The following is a 21672-nucleotide window of genomic DNA, read 5'->3' on the forward strand; positions in this document are numbered from 1 at the left end:
TGCCTCTTGGTTCCTCATCTGTAAAATGGTAATAATAGTCATTCCTGCCGTACAGGAGAGCTGGGAAGATGAAAAGAGCTTTGCATGTAGAGTGCTTGTCACACGGTGTCTTACACATTGTAAAGAGCAGCTTCTGGCCATTATATTACATGCTTACTAGGTGCCAGGCCCCATCCTAAGCACTTACTGGATATTAGGCTGAAATAGATGACACTGCTGAGCATCTTGGAATAATCAGAGCATCAGTTTCATGTGGTTCAACCATTGAATCCCCTCAACAACCCCATGTTATTATCATCCTCATTTAAGAGACTACAAAACTGAAGCACAGAGAGATTAGGTAACTTGCTCAAGGTCACACAGCTGCTGATGAAATCAGGATTCAAGCCTGGACAGCTTGGCCCCAGGGTCTGTGCATGCAATCACCATACCTAGGAGGGGTCCTCGTGCTGCTCACTGAGTTTGAATCCCCTAGAGCAGTGGTTCTCAACCTTTCTAATGCCGCGACCCGTGAATATAGTTCCTCTATATTAATATCTATGTTTTCCGATGGTCTTAGGTGACCCTGCTAGCGGTTCTCAACCTGTGGGTCACAACCCACAGGTTGAGAACCGCTGCTGTAGAGCCTAAGACCATCAGAAAACGCAGATATTTACATTATGATTCATTAACAGTAGCAAAATTACAGTTATGAAGTAGCAACGAAAATAATTTTATGGTTGGGGGTCACCACAACATGAGGAACTGTATTAAAGGGTCGCGGCGTTAGGAAGGTTGAGAACCACTGCCCTAGAGGATCTTACTCTGATATCAAACCTCTTCTCCCTAGAGTCTGGGTCTCAACCCCTACTGGGTCTCAACAGCCCAAGACAGTCTTTCAAATCCCAGGAATAACCCTGGGGTTGGCCAGAATGAGACCCAAAACTACACTGAGACATAGACTGTTAGCGACCCAGGAGACCTCAGAGATCCTGGGATCCAGTCCCTACAGCCATCCTCTGCTAAAGTTGCTAGCCCCTGAGCAGTGCTTCCTGCTGCTCAGGCTGATGGCCTGAGGCCCTCGAAGGCCTGGAACGTCAAAGGAAATCCAGGTGTGTCCCTAGGTGCGTTCGCTAAGGTGGAAGAGGGTGCATTTCCAAGTGACTTCAGCAAGGGCTGATATGAAAAAGCACCTGTGAGGGCCCAGAAGTGCTGCCCACCAGCCCCCGTCCCCAGAGCACTGTGCTGATTAGCGTGGCCTCGGCTGGTGAGGAGCCCAGCAGGCAAGGGAGCGCCTGGGCCTGCCGAGGGGGACGGGGTTGAATGAAGGGTGCCAGGTGGCGGGTGGCCAGTCTGCTGAGGACCCCTCTTCGGGCAGCACTTCCCTGGTCCTTCGGGGAGAGGAGAAAAGCAGCCACAGAAGATGCCAACCTACTTCTCTGACACCCCGAAACCCTTCTCCCTGCACATCTTGCCACCCAAGGACATGCGGGGGAAATACACAACCAGTGGGCTGTGTCCCTTTGCTGTGCTGCAGGTCATGTCTCTCCTCACCCATTTCCTGAGCCCAGGATCGAGACAGAATAGGTTATAAGACTGACCCGCCCTCCTGTTAGGGCGTGATGGGGTGCTGGTCAGGGACACGTGGCATTGATGTGTGCATGTGTGTGAGTGAGCTGGCTGCTGTGTGTGAGGCTCAGTGGGTTGCCTGCCCTGGAAGCCTTTCCCAGTTAGCTCTATGGTCAGTTGGTTCTGTGTGGTGTGTGTGTGTGCGCGCACGCACGCACGCATGTGCATGTGCATGTACTGACATTGCTCATGTGAACCTGCAGGTTCTGCCATGGCTCCCAGGAGAGCGTCTGACCCTCTGTTGTCCTGATGCCCCTCATTGCGTGTGCCTGGTACAGATTAGATAACAGCGGACTGTTGCCCAGTGCCAGGTCTCGTGCCCAGGAGATGCCCATCCCTCGGGTTTGTTGGCAGATTGAGCACATATTGGGGAGCATATGGGATGTCATGGGATGGGGGCAGAGCGGTGAGGCTGGAGGGTCTATTGGAGACTCCCAGCTCACTGGGCTTGGTCCGGGGGTGCTGGGTGACCATCAGGGCACTGGTGACTGGCGCTGGTCTGGCCCCATTAGGCGGACAGGCAGGGCTGTGCCCACAGCATTGCTAACAGGACTAGGTCATTGGCACAGCTCTCGATGGGATCGCTCGTCTGTGTCCAGACAAGGTTTTAATTTTCCTGCTAAATGCCCTGTCACTGGAAACGAGATTGTCTGCTGTGAAGCCCAGGACAGAGTTTAATTCATCATCTGGAATCTTCAGCGATTCCATTCTCTCCTTACGATCCTCCCAGCTCCACTGCCCTGAGCTGCTCATTTATCCCCGCTCCTCCCACTCAGCTATAGACTCACGGCCACGCTGGTCAGACCTGTCTCCCTGCAGAGCCTCTGAGCTCCGCTTCCCTGGAGCCGACCTGTCTGCCGCATTAGCATCTGGCCCTGCGCGGGGTCTGTGCCCCGGGGCCATTCCACCGGGGCTGCTGCTCTGTGGGTGGGAGGGTGGTGAACAGGTGTCCCCAGAGTACATCACTGGGCCAGTGTGTCTGCTGGCGTGTGACTGGATATGTGGATTCTGAGAGGCAGTACAGTGTCTGTCTGCCCGCCTGCCTGCCTGTCTGTCTGTGGGTCTAGCCTTGTACGCGGGAGGCATCGATGTACCTTGGACCCTCCCTTCGTGTTTCAGGTGGGGAATCCTGGGAAGGGGGAGGGTTTGGGTGACCGGAGTGGTCAGCCACACGGATGAGCCCTGGAGGAGCTCAAGGACCGGGGTGGTTTGAGATGATCGGAGATGTGGGCAGGATGGTAGGACTGGCTGCCAGCTCTCCTTACCCTGGTGCCAGCCTCAGACGCCTTTTCACCCCCCCTCTCCTCCCAGGTGCCTACCTGGTGCCCTACCTGGTGCTGCTGATCATCATTGGGATCCCACTCTTCTTCCTGGAGCTGGCCGTGGGCCAGCGCATCCGCCGGGGCAGCATCGGCGTGTGGCACTACGTGTGTCCCCGCCTGGGGGGCATCGGCTTCTCCAGCTGCATCGTGAGTCGGGAGCTGGCCCCGGGCACTTCCTGGGAGGCAGAGGAGCCGCTCTTGGGTGCAGGGTCTCCAGACAGGAGTCCTGGGCCAGGTCAAGGGCAGGGAAGGAGCCCTCGGTGTGGGAATTGCTCCCAGCTGGTGTCTTGGGACCATTATTTTCTGGACTGGAAGCTGTTTCGCCTGGAGCAGGGTATACACTGGGGGATGTTAGGAACGCGGAAAGGCCAGGACATGTCACAGGGGGTGCAGGGACATCGCTGCTGGAGTTCGGGGACAGGTAGGCCACCCCGGTACTCCGCTCTGCTTACCAGCCCGCCAGCTCCCCGCGCGGGAAGGCCTTCCCCTTTCCTTGGGTAAAGAGTATGTTAGCCGGGCAAGAGGGTGGCAGGAAAAGGCAGCCCTGGGCACGGGCATCCTTGCCATGTGGCTGTGCTCAGGGGCAGGGCTGGGGGAGGGTCAGACAGGAGCGGCCGGAGGGGTGAGGCTTTGGCACAGCGGGAGGCAGGAGACCCCAGGACGGGAGCTTTGTGAGGCTCTCGGCTCACCCACTGGCCGGCTTAGCGCTCTGGGAGGACAGCGAGCCTCCCTTAGGGAGAAGGCCCCGGTGCCCACGCTCACCTGGGACAAAACGGATCTGCTTCGGAAAGGGACCGCGGACGCTGTCAGACGTGGCAGCAGGGCCGGCCCAACCTGGCGCAGGCAGAGCCCGGGGAGGGTCAGTGCAGCTGCCTCACGCCGGGCATCGCCTCTGCACAGGTGCACACAGCTGCACACAGCCCACTCTCTGGGGCTGCCATGAGTGGGACGGGGGTCCCCTTGGACTGGAAGCACGCATGTAAAGGAGCGGGTGCCCTCTCCCTCTGTATCTCCTATAACATGTGCCATGGGAGCGTCCGCTCCTGCTCACCAGAGCTCGGGTGAAATCAGGTGAAATCGATGAAGCGAGGGGCCCTCAGCTGTCTCCCCGACCAGCGGGGTCGCTGGTGCGTAAGAATATCGCCGCCCCGGGAGGTGGAGGGGCTGTCACCGTCCCTGCAGCGCGAGAAAGCTCTGCTTTCACAGAAGCGCCTGGGAGCCCCAGTCAGTTCTGCCAAAGGTAGTTCTGTTGTTCCCCAGAAATGGGAAGTGACAGCCTCCTAGAGATGAGAAATGAGAACTGACGTCCCTGTAGAGGCGGCTGCAGACGGTACTAAGGGAAAGGAGTGTCCCGAGAGAAGGGTGGGCACAGGGAACCAATAAGAAGCATCCAGAAAGTCTCAAAAGGCACTCCGCCTGGGCATAGTGACTGGGGAGGCGGAGCTGGGCGGTCCCACGTCCCCGGGCAGCTCTGAAACTGAGTCCTCGGGAAAGGGTAGGTGGTGCTCTCAGCCTCCGAGAAGAAAGAGAAACTGGAAAGGATTAACATGTTACACGTTTATTGCTTAAAGGAGAGAACTTTATATGGGAAGCATTCCTGGGTGGATTCTTCGAATACCAGATGAAGGGAGGGTTAGGAGGGACCCTGGCTGCCCCATCTCCTCCCGCTGCTCCTCCTCCAAGGCTGCGCTCTGCCCAGCCTCCGGTGGGAGTGGGGAGGGAGGGGACTCCCTGCCGCCCCCATGACCCCTGCCCATGGGCCCTCGTCCTCAGGTCTGCCTCTTTGTTGGGCTGTATTATAATGTGATTATCGGCTGGAGCATCTTCTACTTCTTCAAGTCCTTCCAGTACCCACTGCCTTGGAGCGAATGTCCTGTCGTCAGGAATGGGACCGTGGCAGGCAAGTACGGGGGCCCCTGAATGTGACCAGCTGGGGACCCCAGCCAGCCCTGTCCCAGAAAGGAGTCAAATGAGCCGAAGAGGCTTAGGCACGGATTGGGGTTGCATTGACTTGCTGTGTTACCTTGAAGAAGACACCTGCCCTCTCTGATCCTCCTTTCCCCTTCGGATGCCCTCTCACCAGCCTGTAGTTCTTAATGGGATTGAATGAACTAGCGAGTGCAGGTAAAACTCTGCATATGGGGACTCTTCTTTAGTTGTTATCCACTACCCTGTGCTACACCAATACCATCCTCTCCGGAAACAGTTTTAATTTGTATGCGCTTTCCATCAAGGCCTGGATGATTTATCCCGCCTCACAGATGGGCAAACCGAGGCCCAGAACAACTTCCCCTGGTCACACCACTGATGTAACCAAGGGAGGGAACCCAGGTCTTCTGCTCCCAGCTCAGGACCTCCCCCAGTCCTGCCTTACCCTTCCTGCCCCCCACAGATGGGCGTGGGCCGGGGTGGCATGAGCGGGCGTATAGATTAACGCAACCTGAAGCCTCCCTGGCCCTGTCGGGAGCCCAGGAGTCCTCGGGGTCTTCGATCAGCTGCCCCCTTGCCCTGCTGCCTGGGTGGGCGTCCAGGCCCCGCCACGGAGGGGGGCACTGAGGCTCTGCTGCCGTTGCAGTGGTGGAGGCGGAGTGTGAAAAGAGCTCGGCCACCACCTACTTCTGGTACCGAGAGGCCTTGGACATCTCCAACTCCATCTCGGAGAGCGGGGGCCTCAACTGGAAGATGACCCTGTGCCTCCTCGTGGCCTGGACCATTGTGGGCATGGCCGTGGTCAAGGGCATCCAGTCCTCGGGGAAGGTGAGTTGGGAGGGGGCACTTGGACCCCACAGCCTGAGAAGAGGGTGGAGGGCAGGGAGCCAAGAGATCCAGGTCGCCCCACGCAGGGTCCTGTGGGTGGGCTTGGCCTCTGGATGACTCGGGATGAGGCCACAGCCTCCCGAGGAGGCGAGGGAGTGTCATTGCCACAGCATCGTTCCCGGGGGACAGCCCCTCGGAGTGGCTCCACACGGGTCTCTGCAGTGCAGCCCAGCCGAGCCCCATACACCTCCCCGCAGTTCATCCCCCTCCAAACAGGCTCATGCTGCTTGGTCACGTGTCACTGCCAGGGCTGGAGAGGGCGTTAGGGACCCTGCAGCCCAATCCACTCATTGTTCAGATGAAGAAACTGAGGCCGAGGGAGGAGAAAGCACCGCCCTGAGGTCATACAGTCAGGCTCTGTCCTGGAGCTGGAATTGGAGCCCTGGCTGGCTGGCTGGGGCCTCAGGTTCTTTGCCAGACTCGATGAGCAGGGAAGCCAAGCCTTTGGAGCAGTAGCGTGGTCTCGGCCACCTCCTCTTCCCTCTCTAAAGTCCAAAATTGTAGCCGAAACTTTGTGGCACTTAGTGTATGAATGCCTTTGATCCACAGCCACCTTAGGAGTTAGGAATTATTGTACCCATTTTATAGATGAGGCGATGGAGGCATGCCGAGGCTGAGTACATAGCCCAAGATCACGTGCCTCGTACGTGTCTAGCTGCGGACACGCATGCTCCTGACCGCCACACCGCCTGCCCAGCAGGCCTCCGGATCTGGTTCAGTGCGGCAAACATGGCGTGAGCATCTTCTTCGCATGAGGCTCTGTGCCAGGCACATGGGGATATGGAAATGCGCAGGAAACACACATGCTAGAAAACAGGACATGATTTATAATCGCAAGAGGCAGGACCTCCTTCTGATGTTTCTGCTTGGGAGCCATGACTGTAACCTCCTGGAGGCCTTCTGTCAAAGGCCTCTAAGGACAGGGGAGACCCTCAGGGGGTCCGCTGGAGCCAGGGACAGAAACGCAGGCTCCAGACATGAAAAAACGGAGGAAGGGAGAGCAAAGGGTTCCTCGCCCCCTGGGCGCCCCGGGGGGTGGAGGGGTGCGGGCCCAGCCATGCTGACTCCAGCTCTCTGGGCTCCTGTTTCTGCCTTGGCTCCGGGCCAGACATGCGGTGGGGTTGGCCCCGTGCCCAGGGTCCCGGGCTCTGCTTTCTGCAGCTATCAGCGGAGGCTCATGTGCCCCAGCTGTGAGGGGCGGGGCGGTGCCAGCTGCAGGAGGGCCCTGTCCCACGGTGGGTCCCTGTCTTCCCTGCAGGTGATGTATTTCAGCTCCCTCTTCCCCTACGTGGTGCTGGCCTGCTTCCTGGTCCGGGGGCTGCTGCTGCGAGGGGCCGTCGATGGCATCCTGCACATGTTCACGCCCAAGGTAGGCATCCGGGCACCCCAGCTCCACCGGTCCATCAGCCTCGTGGGGCATAGCACTCCGGGGGACATGCTGGGGGTCAGGCCCTGGAGGGGCGCCCTGAGGATGGAGCATGGGCCCTGCCCTCAGGGTCCCAAGGAAAGGGACATCACATTCATTGGGGTGAAATCAGAGGCAGCTTCAGGGAGGAGGTGACACGGGACCTGAGCCTTTGGGAGCAGGTAGGATGTCATGAGCGGCAGGAGGACATTGCAGTCAAAGGAAACCCCGTGAGCATGCGTGTGAGAAGCATCGGGCGTGCTAGAGGGAGGTCAGGCTTGGCTGGAGCACGGGGACAGGGAGGGGGGATTCATGGGTGCATCTGTGAAAGCAGAAACCAGGAAGGTGCCTCAGAGAAGGAAGCTCCCCCGTGAACCCCAGCTTGTACCCAGGTCAGGAGAACAATGTGACTGTTTTATCCAAGACAATGGACCACATGGATTGTGACTACCCTCAGCGACTCCATCCACATCGCTCCTTTACTCCTCCCCGTGGCCCGGGGAGGGCCAGGCCGGACCACTGTGCCTGTTTCACATGCCCGCCCCGGCGTCCTGAAGCTGGTCACCCAGGCTTCCTCCGGTGGTCTCTGCCCACCGTGTGTCCCTGCCTCTCCATTTCCTTTTAGACCACTGGGCACAGCTGGCATGTGCCAGTCCACTGAGGAGCAAGAGAATGTCAAATGCAGGTTGGGGTGTCCTTCAAGGTACCCCAAGCAATGGAATTAGTAACCCCGTGGGCAGGCTGAGAAGCCCACCCCCAAATGCCAGCTGACCAGCCACCAGCAGGGGCCTGGTGAGACCGCAGCCCACGGGGCCTGGGTCAGAACCCCCCCAGGTTCAGGTCTTAGCATTGGTCCTCAATAGTGCCATGTCACATGTGTATCACACACACACGCACACAGTTTCACAGAAAGTTCGTGCAGATCACACGGGGAGAAGAGTCCTGATCCAGTGGGTTTGAAACCCCATCCCCTCCCCACTCCCCCGAGCGCGCAGCTGTGCACAGCTCCCGGTGTCGGGGTGGCAATGTGCAGGACACACGGCTCCCTCGCCGCCAGACCGCAGGAGCCGGCCCTCGGCATGCTGGGAAGTGACTTCTGAGGTTTCCATGGGAACCACCGCGGAGGTCCACTTTACGAAGCACTTAGTGAATCTCCGGAGGCATGAGTGTGACTCGGGCCACGTGGCTGGCGCGGGTGGTTGTGAACACGTGGTGTCTGACAAAGGAGAAAAGTACAATTCTGCTTTCTTTGGGGGAAACAGCCCTAAGAAGAAAGCCGGCTGTTTTATGAATGACTTCAACTCTGTTTCTGGAATCTGCCTAATGCGAACAGTTGAGTCTTTCAGTTTGACTTGACTGAGCTTTGTGAGCAGAGGACAGACTCCAGAGATGGTGGTAAATGTGGAGATGCACCAGGTCTCCAGATGGGCCCCTGCTGGTGGTAGGAAAGCCGGGGGCTTAATTCCAGGAGCGAGGGAACCGGACTGTGACGCCGGCTGCCGGGCCCAGCGCTGTTCCCATTTGATTCGGACGCTCTTTAAAACATCTTGTTGTTTCAGCTCAGGCATATACTAGTAAACACACGTACTTAATAATATAGTAAACATTCTTAAGAAATAAAATATTACAGATGCCGTATCATTACAGCTCACTCTGATCCCACACCCTTCCTCCCCAAAGATAAGCACTATCCTGAATTGGGGTTTATCCTGCTACTACATTAAAGGTGTTTGTTTGTTTTTTGTGTAAAACATATATGCATGTCCATAAACAACACATAGCCATTTGTGCATACTTCTAAACTTTACATGAACAGCATCACATTATATCAACCTTGTTTTTATTTTTGCTCAACACTTTTGAGATTTAGCTACAGTGATATTTGTAGCTCTAGTACATCCGTTTTCGCCGCGGTCTAGTATTCCGCTGTAGCACTGAACTCAAATGGATTTATTCATTCTCTGGGTGACCATCATTTAGGTTCTTCCCAGTGTTCACCGTTGCTAGTGATGCTACAGTAAACATGATTGCACAGGTCTTCATATGCACAGGCTCTCCGGGTGTATGTGTTTGGGAGCGGAACTGCTATCCCAAAGGGTATGCATAGCTTCAGTGTTACTAGATGTTGGCCAAATTGCTCCAAAGAGGTTGCGTCTGTTAACACTCCCACCAGCTGTATATGAGAGTCCCAGTGGCTCCACATTTGTTAGACTTCAGTTATCATCAATCAAATGGGTGCAGAATGGTGGGTGTGCGTTTTGAACAGCAGCGGCGGGGGCGCTCCTTTCCAGCACCCTTTCCTGGATGTTCAGGAAACAGTGTAATCCCACTTGAGCAGGGGCCAGGGTCTTCATGAGGCCAAGTATAAAGAAATAAATCCAGTAGGCGTGGCCCCTGGCCCACTGAACCTTGTGACTTCCAGTCCGGATGAAATCCGTGGGGTCCATCTTGAGACCTTGCCCACTGAGCAGTTGTGCGGCAGCTCCTGCCTTTGACCCTGGAGGGATGTGTTCAACAAGGAAAGGGGGCCTGAAGGTCAGCCACGTCCAGAGCTGCCCAGAGATCAGGTCATGAGGGCTGGGAAATGGCCGAAGCACTTGGCCACAGAGGGGTCGCGTGATCTTGACAAGAGCAGTTGAGGTGGTGGCGTGCTGGGGCCAGTCTCATAGTAATGGGTTCCCGGGAGCATTGAAGGTGAGAACTTGAAGACAAGGGATAGAAACCACTTATTTTCAGGAGTTTTGCTGTAACGGGGCACCGACATGAGAAGTGGGGCGCTAACTGGACAGGGCCATGGGATCAAAGGGGTTATTTCAGAATTTTATATAAAAATAAGCCATCAGACACGGCTGGCGGGGTTGGAGAACGGTGCAGCGGCTCTGGAAGAACAATCTGGCAGTTCCTCAAAAGGTTCGACAGCATTAGCATGTGACCCAGCAGCTCCACTCCTGGGCACACATCCAAGAGAGCTGAAAACATATGTCCACACGGGAACTTGTACACAAGTGTTCATGCACCATTGTTCGCAATAGCCAAACAGCAGAAGCAGCTCAAATACCCATCAGTGGACGGATGGAAAAGTGAAGAACGGCATATCCGTACGATGGACTCCTTACCCAGCCGTCAGAAGGAGTGCGGTTCCCATTCATGTGTGGGTGAGCCTTGAAGACATTATGCTAAATGAAGGAAGCCATTCACAAAGACCACATGTCGTATGATTCCGTTTACACGAAACATCCAGAACAGGCAAATCTGTAGAGACAGAAAGCAGATCAGGGCTGGGTTTGTGGCAGGTTGGGGGAGAAATGCGGAGTGACCGCAACGGGGTACAGCTTTCTTTTCGGGGTGCTGAAGATGCTCTAACATTGATTATGGTCATGGCTGCTCCATGTTTCTAAAACCTGTTGTGGTAATGGCTGTTAAGTTGTGTTCCAAGACTCCGTTTCCTATACGGGGGGAAGGTGTTCCTCATGCCTCCAACAAGCGCTTCTTGGAAACCTGCTGGGAGTCTGAGAACTCAGCTCAATTCCACTCCTTTCTGAAACTACCCAGAGAGAGCATGACATTTCCCAGGTTAGGAGTTCAGTCCTACAAGGCCGCCCTCCCCAGACACCAGTCACAAGCCTAGGATGTCACCTGGACTTCTGACCTGCTGGCTAGAAATAAGAGGTTCCCACGACCCCCTCCTGGGGTTCCATTAATTTGCTAGAAAGGCTCACGGAACTCAGAGACGTGGTGCTAGATCACCGGTTTATAATAAAAGGCTATAACTCAGGAAAAGGCAGACGGGAGAGCTGCTTGGGGCAAGGAACAGGGGCAGGAGGGGAGCTCCCATGCCCTGCAGTGAGCTACTCTCCCCTCATCCCCACCTGTTCACCAGCCTGGAAGCTCTGAGCCCAGTCCCCCTTGGTTTCTGTGGAGAATTCATTACGTAGACATGATGGATGGAATCATTGGCCACTGAGGACGGATTCATCTTCTAGTCCCTCTCCCCTCCCTGATGTCAGGGTGGGGGTGAAAGTTCCAACCTTCTAATCACTGGTGCGTTCTCCTGGCAACCAGCCCCCCTCCTTAGTTGGGTCCAAAAGCCACCTCACTCACCTAACACAAGGCACCTCTATCTCTCTCCACACTTAGGACACGCGAGGGTTGCAGGAGCTGGGAGGGGACTGTGGGTGAAGACCAAGTGTCTCATCATCATAGTACCGCAGCGCACAGCTCTGAGATGTGCTAGAAACCACTGGATCACACACCACACAAATCCGGGAAAGGGGAAGTCCATGCCGTCAGAGAGAAGGCGACCAGTGTCCTTGAATAAGCAGGGGAGATGGGACCCCGTGCCCCAGGGGGGAAATGGATCTTAGTGGGGAGCACACCCTGTCCCCGTAGGAGCAGGAGGGACGGGCCAGCCTGCGGGCACAGACACTGGCAGCTGAGGGGCTGTGGCGAGGAGCTGCTCATGGTGGGCGTCTGTGGTGCCATTTTTCTGAGAGGTAGCAGCAAGGTCACCAGCTGAGTTAGAATGAGGGAGGAGGGCTGGAGCCTCAGGAGTGAGTGTGAGGAACTGCATGAGGTGGGGAATGTGTGCGGCACACAGGGCTCCTGGAGGTCAAGGGTCGGGAGCGTGCAGTGGGCTGGGCCAGCGTGTGCTTAGAATGATCGCGTGTTGTGCAATGCGCAGTGCTTCCTATGTGCTGGCGCTGTGACATGCACCTCCCATGCATTCGCTCTTTAAGCTCATACCAGCCCTAGAGGTAGGCATTGCTGTTACCTCCATGGACATCTCCGGTGTGGACAGTAGGGGAGGAAAGGGGAGAAATACACACAGATACCTACACTAATAAAAGAGAAATATGCAAATTGACTGTACCTCTGTGATGTCCACCAGCCAATCAGGAGTGAGTATGCAAATTAACCCAACAAAGCTGGTGGGTTAATTTGCATGCACAGTTGTGGAGCAAAGACTGAAGAGTCTTGGCTTCTCCGCTGCGGCCGGAGTGAAGGCCTGGGTCCCGGGTGCCAGAGGAAAACCGATGCTGGCAGCCAGGGGAAGGAAGGCCTATTGCACGAACCTTCGTGCAACAGGCCTCTAGTGTGTGTATAAACACGCTGGCATATGCATTAAACATCACTGGAAGGGTATGCAAAAACTCATGTCATGGTTACGTCTAGGGAGGGAGCAGGGCGTCTGGGATACTGAGGTGAGGAGAGGGAGACCTTACTGTGGACCCTTTTCCGCCTGTTGGTTTTGAACCACACGACTGTGTTACCTATAAGCAGTCACCATGGAAGGAGCCACGCCAGCCTCTGGGTTGGGATCAGCACAAGCTGAGCTCCGGGCATCACCACCTTGGGTCTGGGCATGCGGGCGGTCCTGACAGCGGACTGGCCACAGGGTCCAGGGTGTGCAAGGATTGTTAGAGAAGAGGGGTGGCTCCCTGCAAGTCCCAGAGGAAGTTCGTGGTGGGACTTGCAGGCTCCCACAGCTAGAGCGGCTCTGAGCAGGACCAGGCAGCCCAGCCTCGCCACCACGGGCGGGCTCAGCCAGGTAATGGGGCCAGATCCCAGCTCATGGCTCAGCAGCTGGAGGGCAGGTTCCTGCCCCCTCAGGGCCTCAGTTTCCTCAGCTGCTAGATGGGTGAGCATGGTGGCTCCATCACAGTTGTCGGGGGAGTGTAGGACTGCTGCTGTGTACAGAGTGCGCTGTGAGCGTTGGCGAGTATTGCTCTGTCCCTCGTGAAGGTGACACCGCCCGTAGGCAGTGGGAGCCCGGTGCTCCGGTGCCACCTGGTGTCCCGCAGTCTGTCTGGCTCTCGCACCGGCTGGGGCCTCGCAGGGCCAGGCAACAAGGGCGTGTGCTCCCGTCACGAGCCGCTCGGGCTGGGTGCTCGGCAGCTGCTTGTGGATTCAAAAAGCATCTTCGTGCCACTGAGCCAAATGCCACGAACACCTTGTTCCCTGCACCAGGCAGTGACTCAGCCGTGGTGCCAAGGAAGTGACGGGAAGCTGTTGCTCTGTTTAGGGGGGGGGGGGGGGCGGGCACCCCGAAAAGGGTGTGAGCCTCGTCTTCGGTGGGGAAGCCAGTTCCCACCTCCCCTCATGCAGTCACACTCTGATGTCCCAAAAGGACACTGAGCTTCCTAAGGTCGGGCCTTGGGTTCATTCTCTGTTGACACTGTGATCAGGACCTTGTTGATGTCATGTGCCATCACCCAGCAATCCTGAAAGAGCCCCTTTAAGTCCAGGAACAGCAAGCCTTCAGCTCAGGTCAGCTTTGCCTGTCTGCCCGCATCTCCCCCTCCCCCGCCCCCAACTCTGTCCTTCTCTTTCATGTGCCAGGCACTGCTCATGCAAAGATAGCAAGTGGGCTCCATCCCTCAGAAGCACAAAGTATAGACAGGAAGATGGCACACACACCAATAACTCTGGTGTTACCGAGGGCGGTGAGAGCCAGGACCATGACTAGCTCTGCTAGAGGCCGTCAGGAAAAGCTTCAGAGCGGAGGCGATATTTGTGCTGGGTTTTGAGATATCAATAGGAGTTTATATCTCAAACAGTGAGTAGGAGGAAGGAAATTCCAGGCAGAGAGAACAGCCTGGGCAAAGACCACAGGTAGGAGATCATGATGCTTTTGAAGAATGGCGCACAATTTACTTTCCTTATTTATTATTATTATTATTTTAAATATATTTTTTATTGACTTAAGAGAGGAAGGAAGAGGAGATAGAAACATCAATAGTGAGAGAGAATCATTGATCTGGTTGGAGCCCACAACCCGGGCATGTGCCCTGACCGGGTGTCAAACCGTGACCTGGTTCATAGGTTGCCGCTCAATCGCTGAGTCACACTGGCTTGGCTGGCGCACAATTTAAAACGTAGGAATCGTTTATTTCTGGAATTTTCCCTTTAATATTTTCGAACTGCAGTTGCCCATAGGCAGCTAAAACCATGGACAGCAAAACCACAGAGCAGGGAGGATGACGGTGATTTTCCTTTTTTTTAATCTTCACATTTCTGTTAGGGGCATGGATAGGCCCCAGTTCCTTATTCCCCATGCCCGAACCCACACAGCCCTGAAAAATAAAAGTGGTTTTCTTTCTCTGGGAGGGAACTCATTTTGTGGCAAAACGACCTGAACAGCTGTGAGGCTATTTATAGTCCTCATTGATGTGCTGGTGTGAACTGCCATATTCTGCGAAAAAAACGAGAATGCGTTTGATGACAGGTTTGCCCCAGCCCCGCTCAGGGTAGTATGTAGCTCTGTGGCATGCGCACCATATTACCTTTTGACAATAAAATTAGAAACGAACCCCGATTTCCCAAACCAGCCTGGCCCCGGGCGTTTGAATAAGGAAGCCGGGATCATTGTTGGAATGAAGGCGCCTGCTCCATTTCTCTGGTGGCCTCGCTCTCCATGATGGGACCAACAGAAACCGTGTTCACCTGTCTGCACGCTCAGACCTCCCTCCCTGCCCCCCTGGCCCCCAGCAGGTGATTTCGCCTCCTGCTCTACAGCCACCTGAGTCGGGAGACAGTGGTAGGAGGGCACCATGGCCTGGCAGGTGGTGATCTATATTTTAGAAACTCCCCTGCCCCCGACTAGCGAGCTCCAGTACTGTGAGCAACTCATTTCCCCTTTGGGCCTCAGTTTACTCTTTCAGCAATCCCTGCCCCTGCCCCGCCCCCCAGACTTCGCTGTCTCTACCAGGTCAGAGGTATTTGCTGGATTACATGCTGCTACGTGCCAGGCATGACTGCTGGCTATACATTTGACTCTCACAGTCACTCTGGGAGGGAGACTCGACTATTATTCCCACTTTTCAGATAAGAAAACTGAGGCTCATAAAACAGGCACTACCACTTGCCAAGTCCTCTCAGCCCAGTGAAGGTGGAAGTCAGATTTAGAGCTGGGTCTGTCTGACTCTAAAGCCCTGTGCTGGGCACATGTGGTCCCCGCTCTGTGTAACAAACAGTAAGAGGAGACGGGATGTGAAAAGGCTTGGGAAGTTGCCCCAGGCCATATAGATACTGTGTGGCTCAGCCTCCTGAGGGGCCTGAGAGCAGACGGGTCAGGCAGGGGCTCCCCCTCTGGACGGGTCTTGGATCTGTGCTTCAGGCTGGGTGAGCGAGGTGGGGTTCCTCTGTGACCTGGGACACGTAGGTGTGTAGGAGTGAACCTTTTATTTCCGGGACAAGAGAGAGCAGGTGGGCAGGAGGGAAGAGGGTGGTGTCCTTGTTTATGGTTTGAGGTGGAGGAGGTCTCAGGGAGACCTTGATGCTCTCAGTTCTCAGGCTGCACGCTGGACGACTCTAGGAGGCGCCATTCACACTCTAGTCTAAGTGAGTGGCAGGCCCTAGAGTTGTGCACTGCACGTCGTGTCTGATGGCCCCGGAGATGCTCCCTCGCGAGATAGCCCCGTGGTAGGCAGTGACCGCAGTTAAACGATCAGGGAACTTCCTGTGCACGTGTGTGTGTCTGTTCTGTCGTACCTCCGCCTGACAGGGATCCTCTCCCAGGATGCTCTTGGTATCTGCGTTTTACCGGGGGACACAGTTCCAGGGGTTAGGGCACATGCCCCAGGTCACACAGCCACCGCTCTTTCCCACTGTGCCTGATGCCTCTGAAGTCCGTTGAGGCTGAGGAAAGGGGGGTTGGTGGGAACTCCATTGCACGTGAATGAAACTGTTCCTGTGTCTCTCTTCGTCCCCCGCCCCACCCCTCCCGCACAGCTGGACAAGATGCTGGACCCGCAGGTGTGGCGGGAGGCGGCCACGCAGGTCTTCTTCGCCCTGGGGCTGGGCTTCGGGGGCGTCATCGCCTTCTCCAGCTACAACAAGCAGGACAACAACTGCCACTTCGACGCCGCCCTGGTGGCCTTGATCAACTTCTTCACCTCGGTGCTGGCCACCCTCGTGGTGTTTGCTGTGCTGGGCTTCAAGGCCAACATCATGAACGAGAAATGCGTGGTGGAGTAGGTGGCCCCTCCTCCTGCCCTTTCTCCTCCCTGTCCCCCCGACCAGCAGGGGCAGGCGGGCCGTGGATGGGGAGGCCCTGTCCCTGGGCTGGAGGATGGACATCAGGGGAGGTCTCTATCCCCAGCCTGGACCACAAGGGCAGATGCTCTGCTGATGACCAGCGGGTCCCGCCTGGGTGCCGGGGAGGTGCCCACCGCGGCCTTTTTACCTCGTCTTCTCCCCTTCACGCTGCAGGAATGCTGAGAAAATCCTGGGGTACCTCCACACCAACGTCCTGAGCCAGGACCTCATCCCTCCCCACGTCAACTTCTCCCACCTGACCACCAAGGACTACGCGGAGATGTACAAGGTCATCATGACCGTGAAGGAGGACCATTTCTCAGCCCTGGGCCTTGACCCCTGCCTGCTGGAGGACGAGCTGGACAAGGTGTGCGTCGGGCTGGGAGGCGGACAGGCCAGGGGTGGCTGGAGCTTGGGTGCGGGCTCCAGAAAGCCACCAGAGACCCATTCATTTACTTGATAAGCAAGGACCTTATTTTCATGTGTCCAGAGAGTGAGAGGAAAGGTATCAGCCCAAACCCCTGCCCTGAGGTCGGTTGAGCCCTGGTGAGCAGGGGCCCAGCATTACTGCAGTTGTCCTCTTCCTCGCCTGCCCATCAGCATCACCTGGGGTTTTATAAAACCCTGATACCCAGCTTTACCTCCTGACCGATCAAATCATTGTCCCTGGGCTGAGCCAGGCATCGGTGTGTTTAAAGGCTCCACTGTGATCATGGGGCTGCTGGGCTGAGATCACCACATTCAGGTCTGGAGTTCAGAGCTGGGAGCAATCAGGGCAGGCTTCTCAGAGGAGGGGAGTCATGAGCCGGGTGCGTTGCTAAAAGGGAGCGTCTTCGTCTGAATCACCTGGGGTCCTTGTACACCTTGCAGATTCCACACCCCACCGCTGAACTCCTGACCTGGCTGGCGGTTTACTGCCTTGTGGGGGAAGGATTCTGATGCAAACTCAAACCTGAGCCCCGTTGGCCAAAGCAGTGGGATGGAGGTGGGGGTGGGGACCCCTGGGAAGAGGGAGGAATGGATCCTAAAGCTCTGAGGGCAGAGATAACGAAGCCAGGGGCTCCCAGGGTGGGCGAGGGCCCTCACTGAGGCCCGGCCCTCCGCCCGCGCCCGCAGTCCGTGCAGGGCACAGGCCTGGCCTTCATCGCCTTCACGGAGGCCATGACGCACTTCCCCGCCTCCCCGTTCTGGTCTGTCATGTTCTTCCTGATGCTCATCAACCTGGGCCTGGGCAGCATGATCGGGACCATGGCGGGCATCACCACGCCCATCATCGACACCTTCAAGGTGCCCAAGGAGATGTTCACAGGTACCTCCCGGCAGCCTCCCCGCCTGCGGGCGCCCTTGGGGACGACGGGGTGTGGCTCTGACGGAGAGACCCTGGGTTCTGGCTGAGTCACTCCTGACGCACACAGCTGGGCCTGCTGCAGGGTGGGCTGTAGGTCTGGGGGGGGGGGGCGGAAGGGGCCTGGGTGCCCCCAAGAGCCCCGGGCCCGCCCACCGCACCCCTGCCCCCACACCGGCCTCCGGCTCTCTGTAGTGGGCTGCTGTGTCTTTGCATTCTTCGTGGGGCTGTTGTTCGTCCAGCGCTCGGGAAACTACTTTGTCACCATGTTTGACGACTACTCGGCCACCCTGCCGCTCACCGTCATCGTCATCCTCGAGAACATCGCTGTGGCCTGGATCTACGGGACCAAGAAGTAAGGGGCGTGGGGGTGGGGGCAGGAGTGGCTCCCCTGGGAGCGCTGTTTCCCACGGCCCCGAGGGGGGCCCGGGGCCCAGAGTCAGGAACCAGAGCCGGAGGCGCTCCCACAGATCATGCAGAGACTGAGACTCAGGGAGGGCAGCGCTGCTCGGGCTGCGGGCGCGAGCCTCCTGGGTTCAGGCCCCGCCGTCACCCTAAACTGCCTTCATGCTCACAGCACCTTTCCCGGGTACCAGCTCCTCAGAATTCAGTGAAGCTTAAGCACCTAGTGTGTGTGCCAGCCCTCTGAACTCATGGACTTCAGCAGCCCTACTCAGCGTTAAGGCTATTTACACAGGGTGTGAGGCAGGGCGTGGTTTGGGCCCTCTGTTTGGGGTCCGGTGAGTAAGAGAATTCAGCAATAATAAGGAGGGATTAGGTCTCGTGGCCTGAGCCCAGGACAGGTCCCCTGGCCTCATCGCTCACCTGAGAGCCAATCTGTACTCCCAGAAAGCCCCGCGACCAGGTCCCTCTCACTGGCTCAGCCCTCCCCTCCCCGATGTCTGGGCCTGGCCTTAGAATCGGGCTCTCTCCCTGTCACTGATCCAGCCACCCACTTCCTGGGACAGGGCAGGGGGCAGCCGTGAGCAGGGCTGGGACACGCTGCTTGGGGGTGCTGACCTCGGCAGCCTGGGGAAGCCCCGTGCCCCTTCTCGGAATGTTATTTTTAAATGCGTATGATAAAATAGATAGTAGTGTACAGGCGACTCGTTACATTGACAATTAGCAAAACACTGTTTCAAATCTGAGATGTAGTGATATCTGTGTACTTTATTTTTTTAAATATGTTTTTATTGATTTCAGAGAGGAAGGGAGAGGGAGATAGAAACATCAGTGATGAGAGAGAATCATTGATCGGCTGCCTCCTGCAGCCCCCCTACTGAGGATCAAGCCTGCAGCCTGGACATGTGCCCTGACCAGGAATTGAACCGTGACCTCCTGGTTCATACCAGCCGGGCTCTTACTTTATTTTTACTGCCTTACATTACAAGATCTAGCTGAGGGTTTAATAACAATGGTAACTTCAAAGCAGCTATGAGCACAAGTGATATTAGTAGGTATCTTCAGTTGTAATGTGATAGGAACATATCTGAGATTTAATCAGTTGCTGGCAGTCACAGGAACTAACACTACTGTGGTTGTTTGCGTTTATAATAGAAGAAATGCAAGATTTAGGTTAGGTGTTATGAAGGTAGAGATGATTTTTTAAATGCCATTCGTGGGCACAGTCTTCTAGTCCCCCCCCCCCCTCCCCCCAGAATTCCACCCACAGGCAGGGTAGTTAGAACCCCCTAGTCAGGGCAGCCTTCTGGACACTAGGGAAGTGCACTTCCCCCTCTTTTCCAGCAGGGGGAGTCTAGAGCCAGGCCAGTGAGAGGGGCGGGGGGGGGGGGGGGGGGGGGAGCTGCCCAGAGCACAAAGCCCTCTGGTGCCCGCCTGCCAGGCAGAGCGTGTCCTGCGGGTTGTATTATGTACTGGGTGGGGTGTGAATTGATGTAGTCAGAGGATCTTAGAGGAAGACAGCAGAGCCTGCCCAGAGGCCAGCCGGCCACAGGTGATATACCAGGAGCGTTGAATGTGAAGAATGGGCGGGGTGGTCAGAGAAGGCTTCCTGGAGGAGGAGGCTGTGGAGGAATACGCAGGCACAGTGGGGGTGCCAGCTTCCCGCCCTCTGCTGCCCCTGGCAGGTTCATGCAGGAGCTGACGGAGATGCTGGGCTTCCGGCCCTACCGCTTCTACTTCTACATGTGGAAGTTCGTGTCTCCCCTGTGCATGGCTGTGCTCACCACAGCCAGCGTCATCCAGCTGGGGGTCACGCCCCCAGGGTACAGCGCCTGGATCAAAGAGGAGGTGAGGGGTGGCAGCCCGGGGTCTGGGGACATGGGGACCTTCCCAGGCCGTTAATGCAACAGGTGATAGAGATCCATCCTGGTGGGGCAATTGCTGTGTGCCAGGCCCTGCGGGGGGCATTGCACACCTGACTGTAACCTTTCCAACAACCCAGGGCATTAGAGGTGGCATTATCCCAAAGGCTAACGCACTTGTCCATCTTTCCAACCCATGTTTTCTCGCCCTGGTGTGGATGGAATCACCCACCCTTTGTGCGAGTGTAGAAACTGGGGTGCAGATGACTGGCTCACTCCAGTAGCAGTCCCTGCTGCCCCTCATCTCTGCTGGTGCCAGACGGTGGGTGGGGTGGGGAGAGGGCGGAAGAGGGGCCCTGAGCGGGTGAGGCGTGGCAGTGCCCGGCACCGGCCCTCACCCCCGCCCGCCCCCAGGCCGCCGAGCACTACCTGTACTTCCCGGACTGGGCCATGGCGCTCCTGATCCTCCTCATCGTCGTGGCGACGCTGCCCATCCCCGTGGTGTTCGTGCTGAGGCACTTCCACCTGCTGTCCGACGGCTCCAACACCCTGTCCGTGTCCTACAAGAAGGGCCGCATGATGAAGGACATCTCCAACCTGGAGGAGAACGACGAGACCCGCTTCATCCTCAGCAAGGTGCCCAGCGAGGCGCCCTCCCCCATGCCCACCCACCGCTCCTACCTGGGGCCCGGCAGCGCGTCGCCCCTGGAGCCCAGCGGCAACCCCAACGGACGCTACGGGAGCGGCTACCTCCTGGCCAGCACCCCGGAATCGGAGCTGTGACCGCGGCCCCCACCACGCCCGCCCCTCGCCCACACCCAGCCGGCCCCGCCCCGCCTGGCCCCCCCTCCTCCAGGAGAGGGCCTCATCCCCCAGCCCGTGCCGCACCCCAGACCTGAGTGGGGGCTGCGCCATCTAACCCTCCGAGTTCCTCTCACCACGTGGCAGCCGAGTACGGGGAACAGTCTGCAAGTTCTGACTCCCACTTAGGGGAGGCGCCCAGGGGCCACTTTCAGGGTCACCCCTCCCTTCTCTCCCCAGCCTGCTGCCTGCAGATCTTGGTCTCAGAGCCCTCGTGCTGCCAGGTGGTGGGGTGGTGACAGCCATGGGGTGGGGCGGGGGATCCCAGAGGCTGCCTGGCTGAAGGCGGGGAATGGGACAGATGTGCCAGGACCCGGGGCTCAGCTTAGGGTGGGGCTCTCGGTGGGATCTCCGATGTCCTAGGCCATGCCTGGGGTGGGGGTGGGGCGGTGCTCCTGCATCTTGCCTGGGAGGGCCATGGCTAGGTCCGAACCCCTCATGCTTCCACTGGGGCTTAGCGTCTCCTTGTCCCCTCCCCGCCCCAGCCCCATCCTGGAGCCGAGTGGTGGCCTCTGCCTTTTCCTCGAGTCCCAGAGCACACTTGTCCACAGCACAATCCGGGTGGTTTGGAGCACAATTGCAAAGCACATCCCCTCCTCTCACCTGGGACCCAACTTTCTCTCTAGTGGCAGCTTCTCCCTGGAACGGGGTTCCTGGAGTTCGGGGCCCTCGTCCAGGGAGCCTGGCACCTGGGAAAGAGGTCATCCCACTGCCCTTTGGGGCCGCCACTCCGCCTCTGTTATGTAAGCACAGCTACCCCGTCCATGGCGGTCGGGGCCACAGGCAGTGCTGTGGACGCTGAAGGCTGCCAAGGGGAGGAGCTGGGTGTCTGTGTCCCACCCCCACTCTTCCCTTCCGCCTACCCTGGAATAGGACCTGACCAGAGAACAAATGTCTGCAGAGTGATGGGTGGGCCAATGGAAGGATGGGGGGATGAATGATGGATGGATGGATGGATGGATGGATGGATGGATGGATGGATGGAAGGAAGGAAGGATGGGCCAATGGAAGGAT

General features: G+C 57.2%; 1 protein-coding gene across 1 annotated transcript in view; it reads left to right on the forward strand.

The window, feature by feature from the left end:
* SLC6A17 (solute carrier family 6 member 17) overlaps positions 1-20962 on the forward strand; it is a 36380-nt gene extending 15418 nt beyond the window's left edge. The window contains exons 3-12 of the mRNA XM_079761474.1: positions 2920-3077; positions 4704-4830; positions 5506-5687; positions 7006-7116; positions 15883-16124; positions 16363-16555; positions 17305-17497; positions 17729-17888; positions 19621-19783; positions 20212-20962. Of these exons, the coding sequence (XP_079617600.1) occupies positions 2920-3077; positions 4704-4830; positions 5506-5687; positions 7006-7116; positions 15883-16124; positions 16363-16555; positions 17305-17497; positions 17729-17888; positions 19621-19783; positions 20212-20580 (1898 nt within the window). The 3' untranslated portion in view covers positions 20581-20962. The remainder of the gene's footprint in view (positions 1-2919; positions 3078-4703; positions 4831-5505; positions 5688-7005; positions 7117-15882; positions 16125-16362; positions 16556-17304; positions 17498-17728; positions 17889-19620; positions 19784-20211) is intronic.
* The last annotated feature ends 710 nt before the right edge of the window (positions 20963-21672 follow it).

The sequence above is a fragment of the Cnephaeus nilssonii genome (genome assembly GCF_951640355.1).
Source record: "Cnephaeus nilssonii genome assembly, chromosome: 21".
Classification (NCBI taxonomy): Eukaryota; Metazoa; Chordata; class Mammalia; order Chiroptera; family Vespertilionidae; genus Cnephaeus; species Cnephaeus nilssonii.